The following is a 23,833-nucleotide window of genomic DNA, read 5'->3' as shown; positions in this document are numbered from 1 at the left end:
TTCTGCTACTTTACACGTTTTCCACTATATTTATCTGACAAGATTTTTACATCAAAAAAATGTTTTAACTATTTGAGGCTCAAAAAGGGTAAAACTAGAGTTTGAATGCAGGATTCTTACTTGCAATAGAGTATTTCTACATGAATTGCTATCTGAATACTTAACTCCGCTAATGAATTGTCAGTAATTTGAACAACCGCTTAATTATGGATGCACAAAGACCTTTTGATTAGTTGCGGTACGCAGTCATTTGATGCAGCTGCTGGCACATTCACAGCTCTGTACACACAAAGTTTTAAAAGATCAAATCTAGTATTTATTTTTAATTGAACTTCATCTATTCATACACACTGGATTGCCTTCATGTGCTGAGGCATATAATGAGGATGGATGTTACATTGCCACCAGGGGGCGCTCTTTCTATATTAATGTGCAGACAGATACAAGTAAAGAGGAGAAATAAGGTGCCATTGAAGTCAGCTAGAGTCATTTTCACATCGAGTGCAGTTGGACTAATAATACATTAGAAGTAGAACAGCTATAAAGACGAAAAACTGAAGTTCAGGGCTGCCATGTAGGATATAAAACACCGATAACATGAAAGGTCATTTACGTGGCCACTGCAGAGCAAAGAAACACAATAAATCCATTTTTATTTTTTTATTTTTTACATTTCTTTCCTGTGGGAGATAATATGAGGCTCCTTTTTAGTTTTTTTTTTGTGTTTGGTTTGAGCATGAGGATGGGGGGGCTCGTGTCTCTCCAGCAGGGGGCGATACGGAGGATGGGAACTGGTGATGTCAGATGTCATTAGCATATTTCTGACTATATCTAACGCTTGCGCAAAGACGCGCCACTACTGCTGCAACGCACTGACCAGAGACCATCCAGCCATCAGCCAACGCATCGGTAAGCTTCATGCAACAAATCATTTCTATTGTTTGAGCTTTTATTGCCTGCAGCTAGAAGAGAGTAGGATTCATGTGAGGAATGGGATCCAGGCGCAGGGAAACCATGTTGCGCCAAATGGATGAACCAGGGACAGAATATATACGAGAATACCAGTTTTAAGTGAATGCAGTTTGTGTATTTTTATATATATATTTGTATTGATTAGCGAATAACACCGTTAAATGTGACCGCAGGGGAGGCACGTGTGGCATGTCTTTGTCTCAAGCGCACACATTCACGCATTTCCTTTGTTGCAGTTTTGTGGTCGAGCAGTATGGTTCCGTTATTAAAATGATATGATGTTACGCGCTTTATTTGGGCATGAACACGTCTGGTGGGTATATTTTTGAAGCAGTGGAGTTCAACTTTGGATTTTCAGACTTAACGTGACTGTGCACAAAAAAAAAACGCCAATCTGGGCGGTGGTTCCTTCAGATTGCACCCCAAGGCGAGATGTACGTGACAAGTGAATTGCGGATGGTGCACACCTTCCATGTGGTTAGCCCCTGAGTAGACACTCCTAAATCAATATTTCACCTCCTAGATTACATCCTTTTTTTTTTTTTTATTAGATATTTGCACATGAGCATGCGGTCTCTCTCTCTCTCTCTCTCTCTCTCTCTCTCTCTCTCTCTCTCTCTCTCTCTCTCTCTCTCTTTTTTTTCTCCCCTCTCCGTCAGCCCAGCATTAGAACTCCTGTTGTTATGTAAATGTCGGATTTGGACTGGCTTCATTGTCTGGAGCAGCCTGTCTGTCCTCTGTGTGCAGTATCCCGGGCTGTGTGTCGGATAACGGGACGGATGGCAGGCAAATCACGCTGGGTAGCTCCGTAGGCGAACAAAGGGAGGCGGACGCACATTAGAGGGGGGGAAAAGTAGTCTGCGGTTGCGCATGTAGTTAAACTGGACAACTGATAGATGTGTATATTTTTTTCTTTTTGGGCCACTGAGATTTTAGGCAACGCCCTAAACCTGATCAAAAAGTCAGGGCGGACCACGTTCTCTGGATTTTGCTTGCACATTGTGTAACAACCTCATCAATCTACATTAGAGAAATATATGTTGACGTAATGTGTTGGTCTGGCTTACCTGTGGTTTCAGCATTGGTACCAGTCAGTCACGTGGTCTCTGTTTTTAAAGAGTGGGCTTTCTTTTCTGACCCTTTTTTTTTTTTTTTTTTTTTTTTTTTTTTACAGACTACCTGCAACAATGAGCGACAAGCCCGACATCTCAGAGGTGACCAACTTCGACAAGACCAAGCTGAAGAAGACAGAGACGCAGGAGAAGAATCCCCTGCCTACAAAAGAAAGTAAGGCTATATATATATATATATATATATATATATATATATATATATATATATATATATATATATATATATATATATATATATATATATATATATATATATATATATATATATATATATATATATATATATATAAATAAAAATTTCTTTTGACTCTTTCTGTGCTCTTTGCTGACACTTGTGTAAGAAAATGGGAGCTTGGCACAGTATGGTCTTAATGTTAGGAATCTCACATCTCCTTCCCTTCCACAGCCATCGAACAGGAGAAGGCAGAGACGTCGTGAAGACCTCCCGTCATGCACTGTACACCTCCCCGCCCCCACCCACACCCCACCCCACTGCCCCCACCCTTCCTCCCGCATTGCCTTGTTTTCAGTCACTTCTTTTTAGCTGTATAACTTTGTAACCGAAATTATGAAACGACGACAATAACCAAGCTGCGCAGCTTGCGGAGGGATGATGCTTTCGTCAGGCCGGCCGGCCCCGTCCCTTCAACAAATACCACCTTAACCACCTTCTTACTCATCTTCCCGATGAGGATGATGAGGATTTGTAAGAGGAGGAGGGGGAACAGCAGAAGGTTCACGTCTCTTCTTCAACACCGCCTTGGCACGCAGCAGAGAGGCCTAAGGGACGGGGCGTGGCCTGCGTCCCAGGAAGCCCATCACTGTCTCACACGCCCATCACCCAACTTCCTGTGTGGCTGCTTTTTTGCACCCAAGTTAAGGCGTCAAGCTTTTTTGTTTTTTGTTTCTTCGTATTCTAATTTTCGGGAAATGCACAACTTTGTTTGTACGCTGGCCAAAAATGTAAATGCCCAAAAAAGTTGATACTGTTGTCTGTCACAATGCTTTTTTTCTTTTGCATGTACACAAGGATGACAATGTAATGGATTCCATCTAGATCTGGGAGAAGCTCAAACGGACCTTTTTTATTTACGGTAAAAAATGTAACGCCCTTTTTGTCGGAGTGATCGGGATAGCTTTTGTGTTGCAACCTGTCTCGAATGAGGAGAAGGAGAAAAATATATATACCGGCAATTGATTCCATTTGTCTGCAACAGTAGGAGTTCCAGTAGTCATGTTACTCTGCCTCTGTCACAAACCATTACCAGAAATGGGAAACCGTGAAATGTTGTAATAATAAAAGAATTTGTTACTAAAGATCTGTGATGCCGAGTGCTTTTTCACACAAATCCTCAACACAATTTTTCTTTATTTTTTTTCTTTTATCCTTTTGACACCGCTGCACGTTTCATCACAGTCGTCATACTCCATTTTTAGTACAGTTGTACTTTTGCGAACCTAATATTGTAGCTTACAGTTAAGACTGCTCGTCTTGGCCTAACCCACCTTTCACACTTAGACTGCAGATGCCAAACAATCCTTTTAGAATTACTTTAGGGATGAGGCTGTGCACTATTAAAAGGCTAAATGTCTCAAGCCCTACAGGGCTTTACCAGCACAGGACATGAATTTGTATGTGTGTAGAGAGAGGAGGGAAGCGAAAGCAACTTGTTAAACCATCTGTCACAAAGGTCTTCTCTCAAGAGGTTGTGGTAAGCACACAGCTCATTTTACAGCGACTATTGCAGAGAAACCAGTCCTGCAATCCAGGAAGTAGACTCTTCCTACTGTGGACTTTTAAACCCCAGAATTAGCTATATGCTCTTATTTTTTATATATTTTTTTTAAATGTATGAAGGACTTATAAAAAGCATGAAAATGGGAACAAGGTGAATCAGTAACACTGTGCATGCATCTGTTATCTGGTGTGATTCATTGGTGAGCAGTGAGTGGCTTATGGGACACCACAGTACAGTACATCCTTAGCGGGAGATTTACTCAACCCTTCGTCCTAAATTAGCCACCACCTACAAAGCCTTAATGTCATTAGCATGACATCACTGACATGTCCTGCTGCAAACGGCATGCATTAATACCTATATGTAATGGTACTTTCGCTCAATTGAGATGTGACTGTGTTTAGTCCGCATGAAGGTAGCATTTTGAATGCTAAAGCTATCAGCAAGGATGAAGGGATCACGTGGGCCATGAATTTACAGTTTCAAGCATGTCAGATGCATCCTCGTTGCAGTATTTAACTCTTGTAGGTGTGTTTCCTTATCATCATCATCATCATCATCATCAAGCTTACGCAGCTATTTCTACCGAGGCCAATGGTAAGATCGATCTCAGGCCTGCAACTCTTACGTGTAAGTGGATTGGTGTTAAATCAGGTGCTCTTAATAGGGCATTAATCTGCGTTGAGGTAGGAGGGGGGAGATGTGGAGGTTAGTGGGGCTAGTGCAGGGAGCCTATAGGCCAAAGCCTCGCAGGTCCTCCCTCAAATGGGATTAGCACGTCACCTCGTCTCCCCTCTGCATGCTGCATGGCTCCGCGCAGGCCTGCGCGGCAGCTTTCACAGAATAAAATAAAGTGACAGAGGATTGAAGGTGGAGCGGCAGATTGGGTGGAGTCACTGTGCAGTGCCTGGTAACCCACGGCAACAGCTGCTGCTGCTGCTGCTGAGTCACTTTCTGGGGTTGGGCGGTGGGATGCTTGTTATCCTCGTGGGGACTGCTCTCTCTCAGCACTCGTCATTAAACCCTCCCTGCTGGCATTTGTTGAATATTTAAGAGATTATGAACGCAGCACATTCTGCATTTAGACATATTTGACCATCTGTCTCCTGCAGCCTCTTGTCTTTGCAACTGTCCTGATTAACCGAGGGAGTGACTGATTGGTTGGTTGATCGATTAATGTTTAGAGAATGCACACGTGCCACAGTGAAAGCTCCGTCAGCAGGCAGTACTGGGTTCAAATCAAATAAATGAGCGGCGACGTATCGGTAGTACAGCTCATTCGCCAAGTGTCCTCCTCTTATCTGTGGTAAATAGTATCTGCAGGTTGCTTTTTCCTCAGAGCCGGCCCACTGAGTCAATTATCTTCCTATCGTTCGCTGGCAGAGACAAACACCGGGTCTGCTGTTCGATTTCCATGGCAACTACACACCCAGGAGCTACATTAGCTTTAAAAACGCAGCGGTGTCTTTTGGCTGCAGAGATACAAACAGAAAGTATAGGGGACTAAACAGGAAAAACCCTGTTTAAAGCGGCATCTTTGTGTCATTATTATGGTTTCCTGTCCAAACCAGTTCTCTCTGGAGTGGTGTCATTGTTGAGCTCTGGCTATCTCAGCTGTCTGATGTTAATAAAAATTTAAAAATAAACCACACACACAAAATTAGCTGCACCCAGCAAATATGCAACATTTGTTCCTTCTCTGCAGCCGCGTGTCAAAGGTTATCGAGTCCAGTCGACACATGGCAATGACAAGCATACGTGGTATGAGCAGCCTTGTGTCAAGGCTCGAGGGCCATGGGTATTTTAAGCTCATAGGATGTGACTCCAGAGTGTAATTAAATACAGCTATCGAGGCGCTGCGGGGACCCCAGCGCCGGCTTATGGATGACATTTAACCCTAAACTAAGCAAAGGAATGATTTTTAGTTGGGTTTTTTTCCCGATCATGCTCATAACAGAATGGCATACCATGATTTCTTCATACATACAGGACAATGCTGTTGTATTTTCTTAGGTGGTAGTAGTGCAAAAGAAATCCATTTTAGCAAATCAGTAAGCGTAGAAGCAGCCCTGTCTTTAGTTGTTGCCATAATGCATTTTTTTCCCTCAATATATTATATATTATATTATAGCCATAAAGGAACACTTAATTCTTTAGTTTATCTAGCTCCAAATACATGTATTTCACTGGACAGCGTCAATGAGCTACATTAACTTAAAACATTAACATTATCTATTAGTCCTGGAAGATGGTTTGCTTTTTTTTTCTTGATTTCCTTTATTCTTGTCTAATGTAGACCTGTCAGTTATTATGATTAGTTAGTTATTAGTTATTAAGTATAAGTGATATGATGAAACTGAACAGAGGAGTGGGTTTATCCAACAAAGTTCACTGGTTCAATTTATTGGACATTTTGCTCAGTTGTCTGAGCATTGGGCCTTTTAAGTATCGGTTTACATACATTGTTAGTGTTGATCCTCATGCTAAGTACACGCATTGATATGTTTTTGTTTTTTTATGCAACAGGCCTCAACATTTTTTCACCAGTCATGTCCTCTTTGTGCAATGTGTTTACAGATAAGTGCTGTTCTGCATCCGGAGTTAGCCGGGAAGCAGGAACTAACTTTTAATAGCACTTCTTTTTTTTTTTTCTGAAACAAAGACACACAAAGTCCGGTGAAATAGAGGAGAGCAAAACACTCAGCATGAGCCAACGCTTTCTGGAAGACCGAGCAAACGGGCACTGTTATAGCTACAGGAAGCACAGAAACAGCTGGAAACCACCTAGACGTCAGTGCTAGCTCTCTTGTTGCATTAATTGGTAATTTACAGCACAACCTGAGGATCGGTAAAAGTCGGTTAAACAGTTGTATGACCGCTAACAGTTGTATGACCGCTAATTGCACCATCAAACTGATGCGTTAAAAGTACAGCTGGCCTGTTAAGATTCAGTGGGGCAGAGCGCGGGGCGTGGTCCCAACGTTGCAGCTGCAGGCTGAGCTTGCCAGTCTGTAGCTTGGGTTTGATTATCCCAGACATGCTCTATTAGTCTGGCCCCGATCAATGCTCTCTAAATGGTGCTTCATATCGCTTGTAAATGCATTAGCCAAACGCATTGCGCAGAATCGATCCATGTACACCAGAGCCAAGCGCATCCCAGTGTGTCCAATCGACTCATTGTGACTTGATGAGGTGGGCCTGAAAGCGTCCACTCGGAGGTGACGACCGACGGTGTGAACAAAGGAGACTTTAGAGTGTGACTTCTGCAGCTCGCAGCCGCGCACGCGTGACCACACATGAGCCTCCATGCGTGCGTGAGTCACCTCTGTGCGTCCACGAGGTGCGACAACACAGAGAAGCTCTCTGCGGGCTGCTGTCCCGTCCCCCGTGGGTTTATACAGAGCGACAGCCTTGACATTTTTTAATTTCCGAGTGGAGAGGCGGTGGCTGCCATGCCGCAGACGAGACCCTCCCTCCCCCGCCTCAGGCACCCTCTCTGCATCTCCTCTTCCTCTTCCTCCCCCCCCCTCCTCCTCACAGGAGATGATATTGCTGCTGCAGACACCTGCCACTTTTGGTTTCTCTTTTACAAAATTAGAGTTAACATCCATTGATAGCAACACATGTGGTGCTTTCTATGTTGTGGTTAGATAACTGGACGATTTGCAGTCCATTTAGAAATACATATTAAAATTGCAGAGTGCAAAAAAAATTAATTTCCTGAACCTTAAAACATGACTTTTATCTGTACTTCGCTGTGCAGCATCACAAAAAAAAAAGAAAACTTCCCCTTTTCACATCTCTCAAAATATAAGATTGAGACACACGCTGCTTTGGACGGACTAAAAGGACCAGACATTTATTTTCAGAATCTTTTGTGAGTTTAAAAAGAAGCTCAGCAGAAGTAAATCAAGTTTTTTTCTGCTTTCTGAAATTTAAACCTGAGAAGAGTGTGTGGCGCCCAAAAAACTCTCCAAGGCCCAGTAGCTCGCTGGAAGAATGTTGATCATGAGTGTTAATTACCCTGGTAGTCCCAGTAGGGAGCTGCTTAATTACTGCCCCCTTGCTAATAACAAGCTTAGTCATGTCATGCCCTTATTTGGGTTTTCTTCATCATCCCGAGAGCAAAGGTTGGGAAACTACCTTCCGCAATTAATCGACCAATCAGTCAATTTTATTTCAAAATTTGTCACATGAAATCATATAACCAGTGATATGTTATCCTAGCCTGGTCCTACCAGTCTCTGGTACATTTCATTAGTACAGAGAGTCTGGCCACTCTCCATTGACAAGTGTTAACTTGCTTGAAGGCGGGTACTCTGTTGAAGTCTAAAACTATTGGATCTGCCCAGAGCCACTCTGGATCTGGGCAGGAACTAATCGCTAACGTTCGGTCGTGACGGCGGCTTAGCATAGCCAGCGTTCGCCTTAGTCAACTCCTTCACCACTAACGGAGCGAGCTGGAAAATCAAACTTTTCCCGAACCCCCGTGGGCAGGAGGGCCACAACATCATGGCCACCGACAAAACTCAGCAAAGATTGTTCTTGCTCGGGCTTTAACTTCTGGATATCAGGCAGCGTTGCCACAACGGACCGAATATTCGCATCTTTCTCCGCCGCCATTACGTAACTACAACTCAAACTAGCGCAGGACTTCAACGTCATCGTTCCCAGCCACTCCCTCTGGTCGCTTATTGGACCGCCAAAGATTCGGCCGGAGAAAACCCAAGAATATACCGCAAAACCTAGACAGAGTGCTGAAGGAAAAGGAAAATTGAGCGGAAGTACGTAGGAGGGCGGAGCCGGGCTCATGTTAATCCCATCAGCTCCTGTGCATGATTCATCATTAAGCAGAATGGGGCCGTCAGATAGACGCACAGAAAAAGAGTCTGGCCAAGTATCGGCAAAAGTACACCACAGCTCCCGACATCGCGCTGGAAACCACTGCAGGCACGGAGGCTCACCGTCCGACGCCTGCACACTGGCAGGATGCCCAGGAGAGAAGTCGCAGTCAGCGTTCACTTCCTCCACGCTGGCCTCGGTGCCCATCTCTGATGTAGAGATGGAGATGGACGCGGAGATGGTTTAGCTTGTCCGCTTATTTCGAAAATTGTAGCCATAGGTCGTAGCTGATAGCCATCCTTACCTTTTCGTCTGCGTTTACTCTGATGTTTACATGTGAAAACCTCGACCGGCAAGGCTAGCAGAGTCAGCAGGAGACTGGCGGGTTGATTTCCCAATCCTGATGAGCAACTCGTAATCATGAGATGGCTGCAGAGATAGTCACGCTAGCTGGAGCTTATCTTCTCCATCTTTTCCCCGGTGTTTACTCTGTATACATTTGAAAACTTGGCCGGCCAGCTGGCTAGCCGAGCAGGCCAGAGCCCGGCAAGTTGATATCCTGATCCTGATGAGGGACTTATAGCCATATGCCATCACCGTCCAACGTCAACCACATGAAGAACAACTAATATTTGTAAAATAGACAATTCAGCTTAAATCTTGTCGAGCTGACAGAGAGGCAACTGGAGAGTTTCCGTGCCTTCCAGAACATGAAGATACGTTCAAACTCTTACCTTCGGACTGAAAGAATGCGATACACAGATATACGCAGACACAAGGCGGATGTTCCTGATGTGTGGGCAACTTTGTTTTGCCTGTTGTCACACCTGGATAGGTTGTGAAAAACAACAAAATATGCTCATATGTGCCTCAGCTTGCAGTCTCTGTGAATCTGACCGATTTATTATTATGTTCTTCTCTATAATGTTCTTGACGCTTCAGCTCTGCATATGCAGGTGAAATACCCAAGGACACCTTTAAAACCCACAGTGTTTGTGCTCCCACAAACGCTGATTGATGATTCTGTTTTGGACATTGCTGTCGGCGACTGCATGTGCTTGATAAAATTGCTCTTTAATCATGCTGTAATTAAGAGAAGTCGCTGGCTGTTTGCCTCATGCAGATGAACCAGGAGTCTCTCAGTGGATGTTTTTTGTGGCTCTATCATAAGGGTGGAGTTGCACCGTGTCACAACTTCTCTGTTCTTCTCTTCACATGGCCTAAAAAGATATAAAATGTGCTTGTTGCCATCTATCAGCTCATTATCTTTGTTTTGAGCGCCCTGGGGTTAATGACATTCTCATGCTGCTCGAGATAGCATTCTATAGCATGCTGCTCCTCATGTCATTTCCTCTCTTCAGGGCTTCAGCAAAGCATCCTCATGGTGTTACATCATATGGCGTGTGTGACATGAGACTTGCTCAAACAATGTTGCTCAAAGGCTTTATTGCGCAACCCGTCGCTGGGGTCTGAAATGCACACAGGACACAATCACCATTAGCTTTAACGAGCGTCACGTGGTGCGAGTTGCACACGCACATACTCAGAGAGTTGTATTACTGTAAATATTGTTTTTATCTCACACAGTTTTGTCAACACCGCACCCATAATCCACTTAACCTCACGTCTCATAGTTGTTTGACACAGTGTTTATTTTCTATTTCCCGTTGGCGAGGTCCGTCCAGCGGCGATAACGCCTGCTGGCATGGCGGTGAGTCACAGTGGGCCAAGGTCTGCTCCAAGCTGTGTCAGCAATAGCAAAGCAATACACTCACTTACAGGGCAAGGTAAGACAACAAGGAAGCTGGACTCCTGCCATCGACCAAGAAGTTGGGAGCATGCACAAAGCAAAGTCCCTGTAATTATCAACATTATCAATGAAGTATATTCCCAAAATCTAGAGAATATGCTGTTTGGTTATCTGAAATTCCATTAGAGAAAATATATTGATGGGAAAAAAATTGCAAAAAGAATGTGACACACATATAAGCTAATGATGAGTGATATAGTTTAACCCAAAAACAACGTCGACTGTGCTAATCTGGTATACAAGATACCATCTCCCACTTAAATTCTTGTTTAAGTGGGAGATGTGGTCTTAAATGTTATTTATTTAATCATATAAACGTGTAAAAATGACAAATCTTTATGTAAGGCTAAGCTAACTGTCTCTGAGCTATAGCTTCAAAATTATACGTTTGTCGACTTCATATTAAGTAGACAAAAAAAGGATGCTTTAAAGGAATATTTTGAAATTGTGATAACATGCAGGTTGACACCACTCTCATGTCTGTGCACTAAATATGAAGCTACACATCCAGCATTTAGTTAGCTTAGCTTAGCATAAAGACTGTAAGTAGGGGGAAACAGCTAGCTTGGTTCTGTCCAGCAACTAATTAACACATTATATCATGTTTGCAGTCCTGTTGTTACTATACTAAGCGTGAGCTAGCGATTTTTATTCTAAGCTAAGCTAACCATCTCATAGCTATAGCTTCATATTTAGTTTACAGACATGAAAGTGGTGTCGAAAGAACGCAAATGAGCGTATTTCCCCCCAAAAATGTCCATTTATTTATACGATAGCAACTTAATTCATCGTTTTTCATCAGGGTCACGGTTAACCTCTGTTTTAGCACACTAAGGGCTCTTTATTCAGTGAAGACAGGCATGGTTACAGATATTTGGGTTCAAAGATGGACTGAAATGTGACATATCTGAGCTGAATGCATTATGAACCCTTAACAATGTACAGTATGTTGGGAAAAAGAAAGGCGACTCTGTGGTGTGCTGTGCTGAGAATAATTATACAACATAAAGCATCCCACACACACATACACACACCTGCATTCACGCCCACAGTCCCAAACGCTCATGAATGCCAAGAGATTTTAAAACCCAGAGAGCCGATTTTACCCCCTCGTTAGCGGAAAGTTTTGCCTCATCCTGAGATGCATTAAAGATTTAACGTCTGAGAAGAGGACGCTTGGGGTGTGCGCATAGAAATATAATGATCATATTGATCTCGTGGCTTATTTTGCCACTGCAACGTCTGCAAGTTGGATGTTCATGAAGGCATTTTGCAATGTTTTTGGAAGCAAACCCTAAAAAAAAAAAAAAAAAAAATCAATCGGTTTAAATTTTTTCTCTTGTCAAACAATAGCCGAGCCGAAATTCCTGGGAGTGTATTTTGTTGAGCTCGAGGTCAGCTGCAGCCTTTGCTGTCAACAGTCCGGGACACAGCCAAGGACATTAACACAGACACTAAACCTTAATTTACCAGTCTCTCCAGGCATCCGAGGAATTCTGGACCACATGTTGTTTTGTCTAAAGGAAGTGAATACTCTCATTGAGAACTTTTATTTTGGAAAAACACAAATGTTATCGCAATGAAAAGGGATGTTGGACTATGACACAATATGCAAAAAACAAACAAACAAGGAGATATTACTAAATGGCTTTTTGAAACTGAAAAAAAACAATGTCCATGCCTTGAGCCCTCTGTGAGGAAGCTGCAGGTTGGATCGCTGAGCCTGACCTTTGACCTTTCTGTGGTTGGCAGCAATAGAATCCAATTTCCCAACAGGGATCAACTGACTGAGAGTTGTTATCATCGCAGTATTTTGCTAAATTGATTTGGAGTCTCAGGAACCGAACCCGCACTCAGTCTGGATGGTTTTTTTCCGATTTGGTTTTTCTCCAGTCTGATGCTGCCAAAGGTCGTGGTGAGTTGAATCCAAACCCGCAGCATTGCAAGTTCAATTCTTCTTGTCTTAGTCCTTCAGGCTTTTTTTTACCCCACGTAGAGGAATGAGCCTCAGTCGCCGCCAAAATCTGCTCGGCTTCGTCAGCCTCCTGAATGTCCCAGCATGCCCTTCCAACTTTTTAGAAAGAAAAAAAAAATAAAATGAATAAGGCCTTTTGTGTGCTTGCTCTGTCCAAAAAGGGAAGTCTGGCTGCACTTTACTTCCTCTCACTGTATCAGTAATTACTGTAGTTGCTGCTTTTGTTGGCAAAGTTTCAGAATTAGTTTGTATGATAAAAAAAAAAGAATGTAAAAAATAAGAGTTTCACCTCACGGATGTATAATCTTTAACAACTTTTTTTCAGTCACTTAATACAATCATTAACTGTTCCATCATGTGTGGCTCAAGTCAGAGGGGTCTATATATTGTCTCCATGGCAACAGACATGCAACCTCGCCATGGATACGTGGCTGAAAATGATGTGGCTGTTTGATACTGCTAAACGCTAAAAATATCTCATGTCATGTTTTCATCTAGAGAGGAGTGATGCTCCCCTCATTAGGGATGAATATGCCAATGTGGAAACAACAAGATGCTTTCACTTTGTATTGAAACTGTTTGTTAAGTCTAGATTAGACTATTAGCAGTGGGAAAGTGTTGTTGTGCCATGGTGCATGTTTTAGATCAGCTATTTATTGATTTAATCAAATTGCAATGGCTTAACTGTCACCAATGATTGAAAAGCAAACAAACTTCCCAGACTGTGACTCACAGATTGGGTGAGCAATTTAGGTCAACACCCAACCAATAAAGATGTCGAGACCTAAATAACAGTCATTGACTGTTATCAAGGCTGTTAATCCTGGGGGATTGAAATAGTGTTTGTGTATGTGAGTCAGCAGATGAATATGTCTTAATAAGAAACCAGCTTCAGTTTCTAATTTTGGAAGAGGTTTGTGTAAAGAGAGCAGCTCTAAAGGCCTCCGTCCCCACTGGAGGGATAATTCTGTTGTGGATGCACGAGGAAGTCAAGGAGCTGATTGCTCTTCCTGTTTTTGGGTGCAAGACTTTGGCTCAGCTGCGCTCCGTTCTGCCAAGTTTCCTCCATCTGAGTATCAAAGGTGAAACCGCGTTGTTATGAGGTCCGCATTAATGAATTATGGAGGTTTGTGGGCAGCACATTTGTTTATAACAGTAGATGGTTCCCATGAAAACAAGCCAAAGGGACATAATGTGAAGAGGTTACACACGAAGAGAGGAGTGATGGGGATCCATGCGTTTGCACACAGACGCTGATGTGTGAAGAACTCGCGCTAATGCTGCTTGTACTTGCAATTCCCCCCCAAACGCTCAGTTTCAGGATTGGAGCCGTTGCTGGCTGAATAGAATCCCAGATGCCTGAGTCCCCCTCCGTCTTTGCAGGGGGAAACAGCCGGTCCCTGTGTCTTTTTGTCCGATGAGGCCCCCTCCCTACATAAAGGCTTTAGTCAGACGTGTGCCTACATTCCCTCACCCCCCCCCCCCCACCTCCACCATGCCAATCCAAGTTCGACTGGACTCCTGCCCAGATGAGCACCGACTCACCCTCTTTGTCTGCAGATCTGGCACATGACCTGCTCTCACAACTGGCACCGTGGGCCGAGCTCCAAACGCCACCCATGCCCCTATTGTTCCCCATGCCCCATTTTGGCCCCCCAAAAAACTCAATGCACCCCAGCGTAGGCACACCGCCAAGACGGACACAACAATAATGGCGTCAGTGCTCACGTGTTATGAGTGTTAAGTAACGGCTTTATTGGAGCGGTCCTCGGTGGGCAGGCTTTGGCATTGTTGTTGTTTGGGTTATCTCTCAAATTTTCTTTTGAAATGATTGGAATATCTCGACAGCAGCAAGACCCACAATTAAATACTCACCGTGTCTTTATTACCTTTCTTTTTTTTTGCGCTAAAGTACAGCATATGTACTGTACCTCATAACCAAAACCAAAACCTCTTGATAAAAAAAAAGCCCCTAAATATCCCACCATCCATCCATCCGCACTAAAGTACAGCATATGTACTGTACCTCATAACCAAAACCAAAACCTCTTGATAAAAAAAAAGCCCCTAAATATCCCACCATCCATCCATCCATCTACCAACCACCTTTTACTGTACAACAAACAACAAGACCTGTTGAAATGTCTGAAATGGTGCAACGCCATGACAGAAGCTCGTCTCGCCTCACCAGCAACAGCTGATTTGTGTCATTATAGGCAGCAATTGTTCAATAAAAAAAAAAAAAAAAAAAAAAAAAAAACTGCTAGACCACATCAGAGAAGAAGTGTAAAACCCACATACAGGCCTCATCTTCAGACATTGCTCTCACGAGAATGTAAATTTGTTATAAATATGTTTTATCCCAACTGTTACACAATAGGTTAGCATTCCGATGCACTTTTTGGAACGCGCTGGATGTGGGCGGGAATAACTGATGTGACAGAGGAGGGAATGTCAGCTGTGAATTTGAGCGCCCCGCCATCCCGGAAAAACTAAATCTATGAACAAGATGGTTGGATGGTATTTCCCCTAAAGGCTGCTTTAAGGCCTCCAGAAAAAAATGAATTCTTTTTTAAGTATTTCACTGTAATAACAAGCAGCTGGATGAAGCCTAAAGTGCTGTGAGTATGAGGATGTGTAAAATGAAACTCCTGCAGCCAAAATATTCACCAGCGAGAGCAAACAGAGTAAATCCCTCCTCAATCTCCCTCTGGTTATGATTTGATTAAGAAGGAGTATTTCTCCACGTTGCGGCTTGCTATGAACATTATCTGGCCCTCAGCTCCGATGACAGAAAGTTGAGACTAAACAGCAGAGGAATAACAGGAGGAACAGAACCCTTTACTCTCCTTCTTCATCCGCCCTCCCCCAGCTTCTCCTTCTCATAGGTCAGAGTGGGGTTACTTCCCAGAAACAGGCCCACCCTCGATCTCTCTCTTTCTATAACAAATATTCCCAAACATAAGAGCACTCAAAGCCCGAGGAGCCATGAAACTCATATAGCTACAGTCAGGGGCGTCGGACTGGGGGGAGGGGGGGACTGAGTATACAGGGTCCTCATGTGAGGAGGGACCAAAGGGATGCTAGAATGAATAGCTGTGGATGCGGGGAGGGGCCCATAGAGAATGCCTTTGTACAGGGTCCAGAATCTTGTGCTACGCCCCTGGCTACAAACTGTTGACAGTGTATTTGAGGCGTGATATGTCATCTCATATGATGACATATCATCTCATGGCTGTTCCAAATGTGCGTCTTGCTAAAGGAACGATGATAGACAGCGCGCTAAGTGCGTTGACATTGGTACGGCAAATGAAGACAAACACAAGAGCTAAAGTAGGTCAACTCAAAAGGTAAAACAGGGTCTTTAAGCAGTGGAAGACAGCCATTTTAACATCACATTTACATTCCACCGAGCTAGCTAGGGTGATGAGATTAGATAGCGGTCAAGTCAAACCTCATGTTTCCCCACAATGCGGCCTCTATCGGCCCTTTAGCATCTGATATGGAAACAATAGGCTAATGTTAGCGACTGCCTGGCAGCCTCTCACATTCCTGCATCCACCAGACAGATCAGCTTGTGGACAACCTGAAGCCATTAGAAGCTAATCAATTAGCACGGTGACGGGAAGAGCGCCGCTAAATTGATTCTGTCTTTTGCACATCTATGTCATGTCAGGGCTCGGCAGAGGGAGCGCCTGGCTGCCAGAGGGGTGAAATGTTTTAGTTGGATTGTAAGGCCGGGCTCGGTGCCGATAAATAGGACAACTGGTGCTTCTAGCTACAGTAAGACTGCACGTCGGGAAGCTCTCTGCAAAGCAGACAGCTTACTTTTTTTTTTCTCATTACTTTCAATAGAAAGGACATGCTGATGTGTGTTCCTGACAGCAGCAAGAGCTTAGGATACTTTTATGGCTAAGGAGATTTTAACGGTTAGCTTAAGATTTAGCTTTATGTAAATTGACTCATTGGCAGCTAAACATTGCTTTAAAGCTATATATTTCGTCTCATTGCAATCCAGAATGTGTTGTATTTTAATAACTAGTGGCGATTGCTTGGCCTCTGGTACTGCTGCTTGCAGCTTTCTCGAGAGCCGCTCATCCAAACAGCACGTACACTCGACCAGTGGTGGAGTGTAACTAAGTACATTTACTCAAGTACTGTACTTAAGTACGCATTTCAGGTATTTTTTACTCCATTACATTGATCTGACATCTTTAGTTACTAGTTACTTTACAAATTAAGATTTTTGCACACAAAACACAGTTTTGAAGGCTGAAATGATTAGCTGATTAAACACGTAGTTGATTGACAGAACTGTTTGGATGGTTTCCAGTTTCTAAAATGGGAGGATTTTTCTGCATTGAGTACTTTTACTTTTAATACGTTAAGTACATTTTCCTGATGATACTTACATACTTTTGCTTAAGTAACATTTTCAATGCAGGACTTTCACTTGTAACAGAGTATTTTTTACAGTGTGGTATTATTACTTTTGCTTAAGTAAAGGATCAGAATACTTCTTCCACCACTGCACTCCACACTGGTGCTTCCTTGCGTCCCGAGCTAGCAATTTCCACCTGTTCCACCTCTTCCACCAGTCTTTATGCTAAGCTAACTATCTCCTGGCTGTAGCTTCAAATTCAGCACGTCAGCCCCCTCTAAACTACAAGTAGACTTCTAAATGTCATCAGCTAGTAACTGTCATAGACCTTAGTGTTCCCCTAATACTGTATCTGAAGTCTCTTTATATAGACCTTAGTGGTCCCCTAATACTGTATCTGAAGTCTCTTTATATAGACCTTAGTGGTCCCCTAATACTGTATCTGAAGTCTCTTTTATATAGACCTTAGTGGCCCCCTAATACTGTATCGGAAGTCTCTTTCCCGAAATTCAGCTTTGGTGCAGAACTACAGCCACTAGAGCCAGTCCCACAATGAGCTTTCCTTAGGATGTGCCATTTCTGTTGAGGAGGAGAGTGGGAGGGGCAAGGTGGAGGGTGGGGGTGTGGCCTTGACCAACTGCCACTTTTCTCGTTTGAAAGCCATGATGTCTCTCTCTCATGGGTTGGCCAAATTCTCTGGGCGGGCAAAGCAGAGAAAGGGGAGGTAACCTTGCTCTTTATGACCTCATAAGGAGAAGATTCCAGATCGGCCCATCTGAGCTTTCATTTTCTCAAAGGCAGAGCAGGATACCCAGGGCTCGGTTTATACCTATCGCCATTTCTAGCCACTGGGGGACCATAGGCAGGCTGGGGGAACTCATATTAATGTTAAAAAACCTCATAAAGTGAAATTTTCATGCCATGGGACCTTTAAATACACAGTCTGTAATTAACAACAAATGAAAGTACTTAACACACCATTTAAAACCCTGTCACAAAGCAAATGTTCCATCTTAACACAGACTGGTCAGGTGCGTTTCAAGTCATGGCACAGTATATGTGCTGCTTTGTGATAGTGATTGAACACCTTGCAAATACAGCACCTTCACTGTGATACATTCATCTCATTTAGCCGGTTGCAGCACTAATGCATTTGACTGAAGGTTGTAATCTGTAACATAAAGTAGCTGCACACGAGTGGGAGTGGACGAAGCCCAGAGGAATTGAAAACGCGTGGTTAAAGTGTAAGAAATAAAGGTCACATGAAAGAGGATCTCGCAGACAAGAAGAGAGCAACCTGTTTTCATGGGAACTGAAGCAGCGGCGGGTATGTCGTGTTGTGTTTGCTTGGCCTTGGGGGGGATCGGGGGGCATTGTCTAAACCACTGTGTAAACTTCCTCTTAATGTTAAAAGGTGCTGTGTGATCTGGTTTTATTCCTCAAGCTCCTTTCAAACCTGCCAAAAGTATTAGTAGTAGCAGTAGTAGTCTATGCTGTCCAGTGACAAGTTTTTTTTTTTTTTTTCTTCATTCCTGAAAGAAATATGTGTTTATGTTCCCAAACAACAGCGAGTTCCCCTCTGTTATGAAAATGTTGATCCAGGATTACAGCTCATCTCTGTCAGGCCGTATCAGCGGCCACCGGCAGTCATTTCTAATAAACATACAAAGGAAGCAGCGGAGAATTAACTTCACCACATGAAGAACAGATTGCAGACTTAAATAAGACTCTCCTCAATTTATCAACATTGCGTTGTCATGGAAATGCTCGCCGGGGCCCAAAAGTGAGCAGATGGCTTGAGAAAAATCGATGGCTGCGACTCAAACTAGCTGATTCGCTGATTTGCTTCAGACCCAAGGGGGAGAGTGTTAGGACTCGCTGGCAGCTTGTGTTTCACTGGTTGTGTGTGTGTGTGTGTGTGTGTGTGTGTGTGTGTGTGTGTTTGCAGTGTAAGATGGGGACAAACATGCACAGAACTGCCACTATCCCCCACGTACCCAGTGCAAAGGGTTTATTGTCTTTTGGCTCTAACAAGTAAGAAATTCCGACAAGTATAAAATTTCTATTATGTAAAGATGGAAAAGAGGTGAAACCTTCTGAGCAGTTTCAAGCTGAAATTCAAACTGAAATTAAAGGAAAATCAGTATATATATATATATATATATATATATATATATATATATATATATATATATATATATATATATACATCTTGTATACTCACTAGAAGAAATACTAAATAGGAATTTCAATTGTATTTGTAATATTGCTTTAATTCCAATGCCCACAAAGACAACTCGGCAAGCTTAGACACGAAAATATAAGCGTTTTATTCTCTTTTGAAAATTTGAAAAATATGCAGAATAGCTGCAATATCATTGTAAATTATATTTAAATTCCACTTTGACTTTAATGTTAAAGATCCAATAAGAGCATCTGAACTTCTGGTGACCTGGAAATGGAAATCAATCACGCAAATCCACTATCTTCTTCTGAAATTGTTTAATAAAAAAAAAAAAGAATAAGCATTTTTACATCTGTGCTCTTATGCAATCTTATATAATCTCTCAACTTGATCACTAATACTGTCAACATCAATCACTCATATTTTCCTTGAAGCACTGTCTAACTTTTATTTTGAAATCTGCTGCACAAATAAAGATTAATGTCATTGTTTTTCTTTGTTTATTGTATTAATATCAATAGTGCTGACAGACAGCAGTCTGTCCTATGATGCAACTTTCCAATATTACCCATAATCCACCGGGATCCAGTCCGTTGTCTTACATACAGTAGAAGCAGCCAATCAGACCTTGCCTTATGTAATCCCTGCATTCATCTAGCATCACAGTGAAGGCAGATAAATAGTGGAGGAGTGGTTTGCATGTAGGCACACACACACACACACACACACACACACACACACACACACACACACACACACACACACACACACACACACACACACACACACAAACACCCATCATTTCATCGATCTTGAACTAGACTGCCATTGTCCCTCTGGACACATTTTTCTCTTTCTTTGTCTGTCAGCCTTTCAGTCCTTTTACACTCCCTCTCTCTCTCTCTCTCTCTCTCTCTCTCTCTCTCTCTCTCTCTCTCACACACACACACACACACACACACACACACACACACACACACACACACACACACAGTCCACTAAGACCATCCATAATTGCAAGCATTCCTCCTCCCCGAGTCAACATCTCCTGTTGTGCATTCCTCAGACATTAGACCGAGCCACAGCAGCAGCAGATAGGAATTACTGTTACCACTTCTGTTTCCATTAATGCCATCACAGAAATGGTATGTGAATTAAAAGTGACGTATAAATCTCTGGATGTTTGGGATGCTATGAATGAAGATTGTGTTTTGTTAACTCTGTGAGGCACTAGGCATGTGCAGTATGATACAATACAATACATAGGTGGAAAGTAACACCTTTATTGTGTATGTTTTCATAGATTATTCTGGTCACAGTGAATGTGAAGCCAAGTTTTCAGCATGCTACTAATCTCTGAATATGTTTACATGCTATTAACATAGAGGCCTTTTTTTTTCTAGACTTACACATTGAACTTAACTCTGGAACTGAACCCAGTGCTGATGAAACCACAGCAGGAAGTAGCCTTTAAAACTACAATGTGTAACATTGTAGTTGCTGAAGTGACTCACCTCTCCAAACCAATCACCCACTTCCCCTCCTACTCCCCCACCCCTCAGCTCCTTTCTGCCCGTTGTCCTTTTCTCTCTCTCACTGTACAGTATTAACAGACCCGTGGCGGGAAAAGCCAGCCGCGCCATTGTAAGATTGGGGGGGGGCGCCGTTGGTTGGCTGCGGACAACAGCCAACCAATGAGAAGGACCCCCTACTGCGACAGCTGTCGTGCTGTTTCACTGATCTGTGGGCATTCCTGCTCATTAGCAGCCTTTGTTGTTCACCCTGTGTGTGTGTGTGTGTGTGTGTGTGTGCACATACATGGGTGATGAATTGACTGTGGCAGGTAAAGAGGAAGAGAATGAATATGCATGAGGCTGCAAGAAAATATGTGTGAGTGCATCTTTGTGAGTGAAAACAAGACGGCTGTTTGTGCACAGCAGGTGCACCGAGCATAGACCCGTCAACGCTTTTCCCTGTTTAAAGTGTCACTGCTTTGAGACTCAGGGGTCTCTTCTCTTTGTTTTCATGGCACGGGCATCCAAAAACGAGCTTTTTTTTCCTTCTGGGATGTCCACATGGAACACACGCAGGCTCAAATCTGTCCCTCTTACCTCATTTCAGCTTCTTGCCAAGTGCCAGCATGCAACCATATTTGGACACAAGTTAGAGTGCTCCTATTTTCTGTGCAGGAATTTCCCAATCGGATGCCTTATCTCTGGTAATCGAAGCTATGGTAACAGAACTAGCGTCTTTCAGCCGAAGAGAAAGAGGAAAAGAAAAGTGAGAAATAAATGTTTCTATCTCACATAGCTCCCAGAAACTCCAAGCGGCGTTAAATACAGTATGTGTTTATCTAACCCCATTTTTTGCAGAAATGAGGAACTCTCATTTTCATCCCCCACACACTTTTAATGTGAAATTGTGGTCAAGGAAAAGACACAAGGGGCAGATATTAGAGAAACTATGCGTTGTGACACATATTCAATATCAACCTCAGCTGTTTTTTGGTTTTTTAGGCCAGTTATAATGGTTTCCAAGCATGATGTCAGCTCTAAAGAATGTGGGCCGTCCCTTCCTCTGTTAACACCGAAACCAGCCAGAAAACCTTCCCATTACAAGGACAATATGTTACCGCGTCAAGAGGTTTTTACTCCACCACACGTCCCTGAGCTGGAGAACCACTGTTTGTGGTGCAGAGAGTGTCCATTGTTTCAGGAATGTGGGAGGGATGGTGTGTTCATTAAGGCGAGGACAGCAGTCACTCAGCAGCATCTAACTTTGTGTTTTAATAAAGGTAAAATATCAAAAACAGGGATTTCTTTTCTCCATCCATATATTTGGAGGCCTCCATCACTAGATATATCTCTTATAGCACCGTATATATTCCCACTTTATATCGTAGATCATAAAAAGAAAGAAAAGGGAAAAGATACACGTCCAAATGTGTAACGTTTTCACACCAACAACACTATTTGTTGTCACTGTTTGGGCGCATTAACATTCCAGGTAGTTTCAGTGCTTCTGGGTTTTTGCAGGGGAGCTTAAAAAGCTAAACCTGCTTGACACCGAGACCAATTGGTATACTGTACGCTACTGTATAACTGAGGCAAATGTAATATGTGCTCAAAAGGTCACCACTAGTGTAGTACGTGTAGCAGGTGGCTACTTAAAGCCACTAAGAACTATCTCTTCTCCGCCTTTGATGCTGGTCGAGCAAAGACTTCCAGTCCAATCATACACCATGTCAGGGATGGAGACTAAGGGGTGGGTTGTGCTAAAAAAATAAGTACGTTTGTATGACGTGTGTCAAGGCTAAAACTAGAGTTGGGTGCGTCATGGGAGTTCCATGTGTTGTAGTCTTTCAGCGCACCCAGTTTTCTTCAACCTGCCTCATCTTTCTTCTACTGTACTTGTTGACTTCCTGCTCTTTGTGGCTCAAAAGGCACCGTTCCTTTTATCTTCTCTGCACTGCATTCTGAAATATTGACTGCAAAAAAAAAGAAGTTGTTCTGCTGGCACCAAAACCCAAAATGCTACTGCAGATGTGTTATGTTTTATACATGTTACGTTTTGTGATAAAACACTGCGGCAGCATTGCAAAGGTCATAACTAAATGCTTTGCCATTCCTCTGTGTGACCCGCCCAGCAAACCATAGCTTTGGTTCACAAAAGAACAAACTGGATGTTTTCTGCTTAAGAGGTTCAGAATATTATTATTCTTCTAAGTCAAAATGGATGTATAACTGTAGCCTTGTATGTAAAAGGGAGGAAGAGGACGACGAAGAGGTTCAGAAAGAGAACTGAGAGCGGCTTTTCTCCGACCTAAACCATCTCCACTTCTGCATTCTTCTGCACTGAGGAGGAAGTGGGAGCGCTGACTTCCTGCTGCCTGCAGAGCTAAATGTAGGGGAGGGGGGCTGGGTGCTAACTCCAGTGCTTTCCCAGAATCCTTTGCGTGAATTCAAGCAGCAGAAAGACAGGAAGTGTGAGCCAGGCTTGATAACAGCCGGGGGGGGCTATTTCTGCCAACAGCGAGCAGAGAGCAGACAAGCAAGTGTCTGTTCTGTTTCCTGTTGGTTGTGTTGTCAGATGTGAGCGGCTGAATGTGGCTTTATGTGTCAAAATGAACTGTTTGTGCCCTGAGGTCGCCGCGCCGAATCAGTGACAGACAAGGGAACCTGTACGCGGGCTCCGAGATTAGCTTGGATGTGTGTTTTTCCACCTCCACATCACTCAGGAGTGCTCCAACTCATTACTTAGGCCGGTTACGCACTGGCTGCGTGGCGTGAGCGGCGGCGTTTCTGTTGCGTGTCAGCTGCGTGGCATTTTTCGATGTCTTTACACACCAGAAACGTGTCTGACGCGGCGCTGCTGCTGCTAGCCTTGTCTGGACACATGTATGTTTCCCATTGATAAAATGAAAAACCATGTTAAACAAAAATATATACTTATTTGTTTACAGCAAAGACAACGCCGGCACTATTGACGGCAAAATAGGCTATTGACAGGTAGTATTAAAATATAAATTACATTTAAATCTGCATTTATATCAAAACCTAGAGACTTTCACATATCAACATGTCATTTATTAATATGTATTTGTGTCTAAATGACATAAACATATTTTCCTATTCTATTTTGCCTGGAAACGCTTCCGACACGGTTGTGTGTCGCGTGAAAAATAGGCGTCGGTTGTATTTCTAGCAGGCACGTTTTTCGAGACGCGCGTGTCACGCAGGCAGCGTGTAAGCTCTAACCTGTTACCACGGGAGCCGAAATATAAACGGACACGCCAC

General features: G+C 43.1%; 1 protein-coding gene across 2 annotated transcripts; it reads left to right on the top strand.

Moving 5' to 3' along the window:
* The first annotated feature begins 801 nt into the window (after nucleotides 1–801).
* Nucleotides 802–3,422, top strand: LOC114551187 (thymosin beta-12). 2 transcript variants are annotated; one of them, XM_028572353.1, is made up of 3 exons: nucleotides 802–909; nucleotides 2,147–2,259; nucleotides 2,512–3,422. In XM_028572353.1, the coding sequence occupies exons 2-3, from the start codon at nucleotides 2,160–2,162 to the stop codon at nucleotides 2,541–2,543; spliced, it is 132 nt and encodes a 43-aa protein (XP_028428154.1). In that variant the 5' UTR covers nucleotides 802–909; nucleotides 2,147–2,159; the 3' UTR covers nucleotides 2,544–3,422. The 2 variants fall into 2 exon arrangements, with proteins under 2 accessions (XP_028428154.1, XP_028428153.1); XM_028572352.1 differs by lacking the exon at nucleotides 2,512–3,422 and adding an exon at nucleotides 2,402–2,427 and having other exon boundaries at nucleotides 2,147–2,283.
* Nucleotides 3,423–23,833: the final 20,411 nt, after the last annotated feature.

The sequence above is a fragment of the Perca flavescens genome, chromosome 24, assembly GCF_004354835.1.
Source record: "Perca flavescens isolate YP-PL-M2 chromosome 24, PFLA_1.0, whole genome shotgun sequence".
NCBI classification, from domain to species: Eukaryota; Metazoa; Chordata; class Actinopteri; order Perciformes; family Percidae; genus Perca; species Perca flavescens.
The sequence above is the reverse complement of the archived record's forward strand: the minus strand, read 5'-3'. Positions and strand labels throughout refer to the sequence as shown.